The sequence below is a fragment of the Vicugna pacos genome, chromosome 22, assembly GCF_048564905.1.
Source record: "Vicugna pacos chromosome 22, VicPac4, whole genome shotgun sequence".
Classification (NCBI taxonomy): domain Eukaryota; kingdom Metazoa; phylum Chordata; class Mammalia; order Artiodactyla; family Camelidae; genus Vicugna; species Vicugna pacos.
The window spans coordinates 30991628-30999084 of record NC_133008.1 but is presented as its reverse complement, the minus strand read 5'-3'; the positions used below and the strand labels follow the sequence as shown (position 1 = coordinate 30999084).

Here is a 7457-nt window from a genome sequence, read left to right as displayed (position 1 = left end):
TGTGTGCTTTAGGATCTGGGAACCTTTGGGGCAGACTGCTCTCCCCCCACGGCGGGGTTCCTGCTGGATGCGGCAGGACAGGGGCCCCTGAGCCTTCCTGCGTGGGATGCTCTGTCTCCACCTCGCTCCCGCCCAGCCCTGTTCCAGAGACCACGTCCCCCCAGCTAAAGGCAGGCTCTGGATCTGGTGGCTCCAGTGTCCTGAGTGTCCTGCCCACCAAGGCAAAGGTGGAGTGATGTGGGTGCAGGCGGACGCCAACAATGCCGGGTTTAGGACAAGGTGGATGTGAAGTTCCCACACCTACAGAGGTCACTTTCCCGGCATAGGGACAGGGTCAGGCCATGTGGGGTTCACAGTGAGTCCTGGTAAATCATACAGAAGTTCCTGGAAGCAGGCCCAATTACTTCCAACAGCATCGGGGCGGGGGCCCAACAGAGCAGATGGGGGCCTTGGACACATGGCCCTGCTTCCTGAGACTTGCAGCAACATGGAAGGAGGCGGGGGCCAGGGCCAGGGTTGTGTGCTCTTGTGTCCGGTGCTGCGGCTGGCTAGCACCTGGGGTGCCCCTGGGACAAGACCCTAGAACCCCCACCAGGCCGGAGCCACAGGCTGGAGGCCTTTACAAACCCAGGGCTTAAGGTGGAGGGTGGGGCTTTCCTTGCTGAGAGCTTAAATGGCCTGTGTGTGGGCAACGTGGGTCTGGGCAGGGGCCGAGGGTGAGGCAGGAAGGAAATCGGGGATTCTAGGAGGGTGCGCACCTGGTCCAGCCCGAAGCCGTGTGGAGGAGTGTGGATGTAGAAAGGGTTGAGTGACGAGCAGGCCCTCACTGCCCAGAACAGAGCTGGGGAGGTCGCCCCTCCAAGCTGGGAGGCAGACACTGGGAAGCCCCCTGGAAGGGCCCTCAGCTGCGGCTCATTCCCTGGGGCAGCACCCGTTGCCAGGACTATGTTAACAGAGGTTGTTGCCACGGTGCAAAGCCGCACAGGGCTGCTGGTCTCCCAGCTCCTGCACCCCCAGAGGGAGTCTGGTCTCATTCATGTCTGGTGGGGAGAGCTGCATCACGTGGTCCCTGTCCCCGGCCTGTAGGAGGCCGTCTTGCTCTGGAGACCCTGGGTGTGTGGGCCACCCTGGACTGCCCACACATCTTTCCTGCCCTGGGACCCTGTTGCCCCCGGGGACTGGGATGCTTAGTGGCCCCAGCACCATGGAGAGCAACCTCCCCATGCAGGGGCCCTTATAGAAAGCAGTGAAGAAGAGAGCAGTCCTGAGGCCCCCTGGACCTCGCCCTCCCAGAAGCGCAGCATCGGGTGGCAGGAATTGCAGCCTCCCGGCTCATTGTGGACCAGAGGCTCCTGGCTGGGGAACTCCTTTTGAAAACCGCTCACTGAAACCTCTGCTAACCCTGGGGGCGCACCAGCCACGTGCTGTGGGGCTGTAGCAAAGGCTGAGGGTGCCTAAGGTGTCGGCACCGGAGCCAGGAGTGCACAGGACGGTAGGCCTCGGGGCCTCCAACAGCAGCTCAGCCGGCCTCTCCCGCCCTCGTCCACACCGTGGTGTGCAGGGAGAGGAAGGTCTGGGTCTGGCCCTGCCTCCCATACGAGTCAAACGATTCCCTGGCTAGACGATGACATGGCCACACAGCTTTGGTAAATACTTTTAAGAGGAGTAATTGTAAAAGTTGTAGCGGGGCCCCCAGGCTCGGGGTGTAGGACCCAGGGCGCGGCCCAGTCCCGGGCAGCACCTCTGTGCGCGGACAGCGGCTCTGGGCGGAGCTTGCTCCCTCGGGGAGGCGGGGCCGGGGCGGGGCTCCGGCCGGTGGAGGCGGGGCCTTCACCACTTGAGGAAGACCAGGCCGGCCAGGACAGCGTAGCCCAGCACCAGGAAGAGGACCTTGAGAAGCCGGTCGCTCTTCTCCTCCAGCTCCTTGGCCAGGATCTCAAAGAAGGTGACGAAGAGGAAGGTGCCGCCTGCCAGGCCCTGCAGCAGCACGGAGGCCACGCTGCCAGGCACGCCCTGGGCACTCTGGATGCCCAGGCCGAGGCTGATGCCCAGCGGGATCATGGCGCTCACAGTGACCGCCAGCTTGGCCGCGTCCTTCAGGGTCATGGAGCTGCGGGCCATGCTGATGCCCAGGGCCACGGCCACCAGCGTCTCGTGGATGGCCACGCCCACGAACAGGCTCACCACCTTCTCCCCCTCCTCCTGCAGGCCCAGGGCCAGGCCCTCGAAGATGGAGTGGGCTGACAGAGCGAAGACCAGGCTGAGGAGCCGCAGCGGGCTGGAGCGCGTCAGCTCCTGGACACTCAGCCCGTGGCTGTGCGCGTGGGGCGCCCCGTAGAGCGCGTGGCCCCGCGGGCCGCCCATGAAGGGGCTCTCGTACTCCGAGTCGCTGCCCGCGTCTGAGCTGGCGTTGAACGTCTCCAGGTCGATGAAGGCCGGCCTCTCCTTGCGGAACGTCAGGACCAGCTGCTCCAGGAACACGGTCATGAAGAAGCCCAGCAGCACGATGGTCTCGGCCAGTGGGTAGTCGGTGCTGATGTGCCCGAGGCTCAGGACCTTCTGCAGCTGGAGCAGAGGGCGCGGGAGGGGGAGGGGAGGCAGAGAGAGGTTCAGAGGCGGCGGCCGGCCCTCTTCAGCCCACCCAGCAGGGTTTGTCGCACAGCACCGTTCATGAGCAGAGCACAGAAAGAACCCACTCATACACGGCTGAGAAGAGGAGAGGGGGATGGGCTCATCCTTGACGGATTTAAAAAAAAAAGAAACAACTCTATGAGAAAGAGAACTGGCCTCATGTCATGTCCACTAGGTCAACCAGTTTCAAAATACCAGAGGGAACTGCACTGCGACCCCTAAAGGATGCATCCGCCAGGAAGCTCAGAATGTGACCTCATTGGAAAGAAAGGTTTTCACAGATAAAATGGAGATGCTGTGAGCTGATCTGTGTCCCCCCAAAAAAGTTTTCTATATTAAGTTCTCCCAACCCCTAGTGCTGCAAAACTAACCATATTTGGAGACAGGGCCTTTAAAGAGGCAATTCAGTTAAAAGGAGGCTGTTAGGGTGGCCCTGATCCACTAGGTCTAGTGTCCTTATAAGATGTAAAGAGACATCCGGGACCACCACATGCAGAGGCAGTCAGAGGAGGGCCAACTGCAGGACCTGGAGAGAGGCCTCAGGAGGTCCAGCCCAGCCAGCACCTTGATCTTGGACCTGTGGCCTCCAGGACTGACATCAAGCAGGCCTCTGGCCCTGATGCCAGTGGAACTTCCCCGACAATCTGTGCTGTGTGACATGGAAGCCACTAGCCACGCACGGCCCATGAGGACTTGAACTGTAGCCGGTGCAGCTGAGGGCCCGCATGTTGAGCTGCATCTCATCCCAAGGCACAGAAAGCTGACTGGCCAGGACGGCAGTGGCAGCCACGCTGGACAGCGAGCTCTGGATGCTGGCCAGTGAGGTGGGCATGGGCTGCCCAGAGCCTGGGTGTTTGTCCCCAGACTCGTAAGAATGTTTGCACACACTGAGACCTTCCCAGCCCCGAGGCTCAGAACACGCCATTGGCTCTGTCCAGGATGTTCCTCCTCCATTTCACTCGTGGCCAGTGGACACTCATGCCCTGGGTCTCGACTGACAGATAATTTCCAAGTGCTCTACCCAGACCAGGTGCCCCGACGCTCCGCGCACAGCACCCTCTCCTGCCTGTCATGGCCTTTGTTACAACCTGTGCTCACACAGAGCACTTCTCAATCCAGGGGACACTGCAGCGTCTGGTGATGTTGTGGCTGTTGTAACTTGTGAGAGGAGGTGTTGACACGAGGCTAGGCCATCCTCTGCGGGCCATCCGGCGCCCTGTGCAGTGCTGAGAGCGGCATTTCTGCCCCTACCCATTCAATGCCAGGGCCCCTAAGTCCTAACAACCACAGATGTCCCAGACATGGCTCGCTGTCCCCTAGGGGCAGAGTTGTCCCCGGATGGGAAGTCTTGTTGCAGCAGAAGCTTGTGTTTCTGTAGAGAAACCGTCTGTTCATCTGCGCAACATCCTACTTCTGCTGTGCCCGTGAGAAGCGTGGCCGACCCCAGAGGGACGAGCGTGAAGGGGGAAAGACAAGGCACACGCATCCGGCCAGGGCTTCGGTGCCATCCTCCGAGGGGTGACCAGGGTTGGGGCAGGCACTCCGGCTGAGGCGTAGGAAGCCCGGGGCAGGGGCATGGCACCCAAGTGGTCTGGGGAGGATTGACCATGAGAAGGCCACATGTGCTGAAGGGGGACAAGAAGGGGGAAGGTCACTGCAGCAGTCCATGCCTGAGGCAGGACAGTGACATCACGGAAATGCAGGAAATGGGGGGACCTGGGGGCACAGAAGGCATCAGAGAAGACTCAGATCTCAGCCTTGTCAATGCCAACTGTACAGATTTCCTGTGCTGTGTAGCCCAGAAACATATGCTTCGCAGCGTAAAACAGCACCAACACATCACCTCACAGTCCTCAATGTCAGACGTCCAGGCACTGGATGGGGCCTGTAGATACAGCCAACCACATGGTGGGGAGGCCCACCTGGCCGGTGACTGAGGGTGGCTCCCAGCCAACATTCAGGGAGAAACTGGGCTCTTGGTGTGACAACCACAAAGGAACTGAACCCTCCTTACAACGATGAGTTCACAGGCCAATCCATCTGCAGGTGAACCTTGAGGTGAGACCATAGCTCAGCAGATACCCTGACTGCTGCATCTTAAGAGCCAGGAACAGAAGACCCAGCCAAGTGGCGATCAGACTCGCGACCCACAGAAACTGTGCGGTAATGAATGTGTTGTTTCAAGATGCTAAGTTTGTTATAATTTGTTACGCAGCAGCAGCTAATCACTACAGGAGCTGAAGAGAGTCCACAACTGCCAGCTTCAGGACAAAATGCGTGCTGCCCGGGGTGGGCGGTCTGGTCAAGTAATGACTGATAAGCCTACTAGCTAGGAACCCCAGGTTAGGTGCAACCCTTTGTTTACCAGATAAGACCCAGAGACAAGAAGCAACCAACTCATGGTCACGTAGCAAGTACATTTTCTACTTCCCATCACCCTTAGAGTGTCAAGGCACCCAAGCTCAGAGTCAGAGCTGAAAAGCACCAGAGAGGGTGGAGGGGCAAGATAGGGGTAGGGGATTAAGAGGTACAAACTATTATGTGTAAAATAAATGGGGGGGAGGGTATAGCTCAGTGGTAGAGTGAGTGCTTAGCATGCATAAGGTCTTGAGTTCAATCCCCAGTACTTCCATTAAAATAAATAAATAAATAACCTAATTACCTCCCCACTGCAAATAAGTAAAAATTTTTTTAAAAAGTTTGCTACAAGGATCTACTACATAGCACAGGGAACACAGTCCGTAGCTTATAATAACTATAAGTGGGGTATAATCTTTAAAACTGTGAATTACTGTTGTACCCCTATAATTTATACAATATCATACACCAACTATATCTCAATTAAAAAAAAAAAAGAGAAGCCACCACCCAGGGAGCCTTACCTTCTCCCTCACGGCCGGAAGTAAAGCATTGAAGCACGTGGCCAGGAAGACCCCGCCTCCGAAGGTGTTGCAGAGTGAGAGGACCTTCTTTGAACGATGGGCCTTCTCAAAATCTGCCTCGATAATCTTCACAGGGAGCAGGGAGCCGAGCAGCATGAAGAAGAACACGCCCACCATGCACAGGATTTTGGCCACCAACAACTTCATCGTGGCAGCAGCCCGGGCTGCTCCGGTCACCGGTCACTGCAGGGCCACACCATGTGTGGGCGCACACTCTGTCCAGCGACGCGCTAAGGGGCCCAGCCACACAGCCGGGGGCTCATGCCTCAGCCCAGCCACTGTGAACACCAGAGGCACCCGCATCAGCTTGGATGGGTTATGTGACCAGCTCTGACGACCATGCCCATCACCCCCAGCCCTTCACCCTATTTCCGGCCTGGTATGTATCTCCCTCCCACAGAAAATTCTCCATGACTGTGCTGTCCAATACAGCAGTCACTAGCCACGTGGGTCTGTGTGAGTTCATTAAAATTAAATAAAACATGGCCTTGGTGGTCTTTAGAGTGCCAAGCCTGTTCCTGCCTCAGGGCCTTTGTGCAGGTTGTTCTCTTGACCTGGACCACTTCTCTCCCCCAACCTTCCAAGGATGCTGGTCGTTGAGGTCATTGCCTCCAGAACCCCTTAGGAGCACCCCCTGGGCTGACCCGGCCCTAAACAGCATCCCTTAAGGGTACCTACCGAAAGGCCTGGCACAGAACAGATGCTCAGTGAGCGCTGGCTGAACAGATGGGTAAGCTGAAGCATGTGGACCTCTTCACAGGACTCAGTGAGCCAAAGCGAAGCAGATCTCACCCTAGACCTGAAAATGTCACCATAGTGCGAGGGGCCTTGGCTGCTCCCCATCCCTGGGCTTTCTCCCCAGCCTTTCAGTTCTCACTGCCCGCACCCCCCGTCAGCTCAGATGTCACTGGGGCAGGCGTCTCCCACCTCTTCCCCTGGCATGATTTTCTGGCATTATTGGTGCTACGGAGAACTACATAAAGTCCCTGAACGTCCTTACTCACCCTAGACTGCAGCCTCCACGGGGGTTAGGGAGTCTATCTTACCCAGGCCAAAGCTAGGTACATAGTCGGCGCCCAATAAATACCTGCCTTGTGTCCGGATGTCCCCTTTTGTGGCGTGGGGCTGAGGGTGGCCTGGACGCTCAAAAACCGGGGGCTAATGGGGTTGGGCAGAGGAGACGGGCTCATTCACTCAGCCTTTCGTTCATCACTTATTGAACGCCTTCTGTATACCTGGCCCTGCACCGGGGGCCCGCCCAAGGGGAGACAGCTAGCGTTCCGCTGGGGGAGCCGGATGCAAATCACACAGATCGCATGTAAAGGCAAAGCCAGGGTGGGCGCAGCGGCCGGGCCTCGGCTAACGGGCAACAGAGCCCGCCAGGCCTCGAGCCGCCCGGCCCGGTCCCTCCCCAGGCCTCTAGCCCCGCCCCGGGCAGCGCGTACCTCTGCTGGGCCCTCGCCCGCCCGCCGAAGCCGCCCGGCACTCAACTGCCGCGCAATGTGGACCCCGCTGCCGCGCTCCCAGCGGAGCCCCAGCTCAGCGCGCCGCTGCCCACGCTCCGCCCACGTCCCTGCCCATTGGCCACCCCAAGCGCCGCGGACCAAATTCTCCAGGCCATTGGTTGCTACGGCTGCCACTCACCCTGCGACTCCACCTCTCCTACCGGCTCGGGAAAGTGGTTTCCTCCCACGGAGCGGCGGGTACGGCCACCGGGCAGCTCCGGTGGGAAACCTCTACCTTAGGGGAAGGGTTCCGGCAGCACTTGGCTTCCAGAGCTGTCCAGGGGCCCCGGTGCTGAATCCCATTCGGATTGAGGCTTGGCCATTGACAGGAAACGATTTGCTACGGGAGACTGTCCCTCTCGGAGTGTCCTCGCTGCTA

General features: G+C 58.8%; 1 protein-coding gene across 4 annotated transcripts; it reads right to left on the bottom strand.

Moving 5' to 3' along the window:
• Positions 1-1642: 1642 nt before the first annotated feature.
• SLC39A3 (solute carrier family 39 member 3) lies at positions 1643-7142 on the bottom strand. 4 transcript variants are annotated; one of them, XM_072948030.1, is made up of 5 exons: positions 7019-7095; positions 6661-6731; positions 6252-6372; positions 5514-5851; positions 1643-2565 (listed from the first exon to the last, which is right to left on the bottom strand). In XM_072948030.1, the coding sequence occupies exons 4-5, from the start codon at positions 5718-5720 to the stop codon at positions 1831-1833; spliced, it is 942 nt and encodes a 313-aa protein (XP_072804131.1). In that variant the 5' UTR covers positions 5721-5851; positions 6252-6372; positions 6661-6731; positions 7019-7095; the 3' UTR covers positions 1643-1830. The 4 variants fall into 4 exon arrangements, with proteins under 4 accessions (XP_072804131.1, XP_031545595.2, XP_072804132.1 ...); XM_031689735.2 differs by lacking the exon at positions 6661-6731 and having other exon boundaries at positions 7019-7142; XM_072948031.1 differs by lacking the exons at positions 6661-6731; positions 7019-7095 and adding an exon at positions 6809-7012.
• Between the last annotated feature and the right edge of the window lie 315 nt (positions 7143-7457).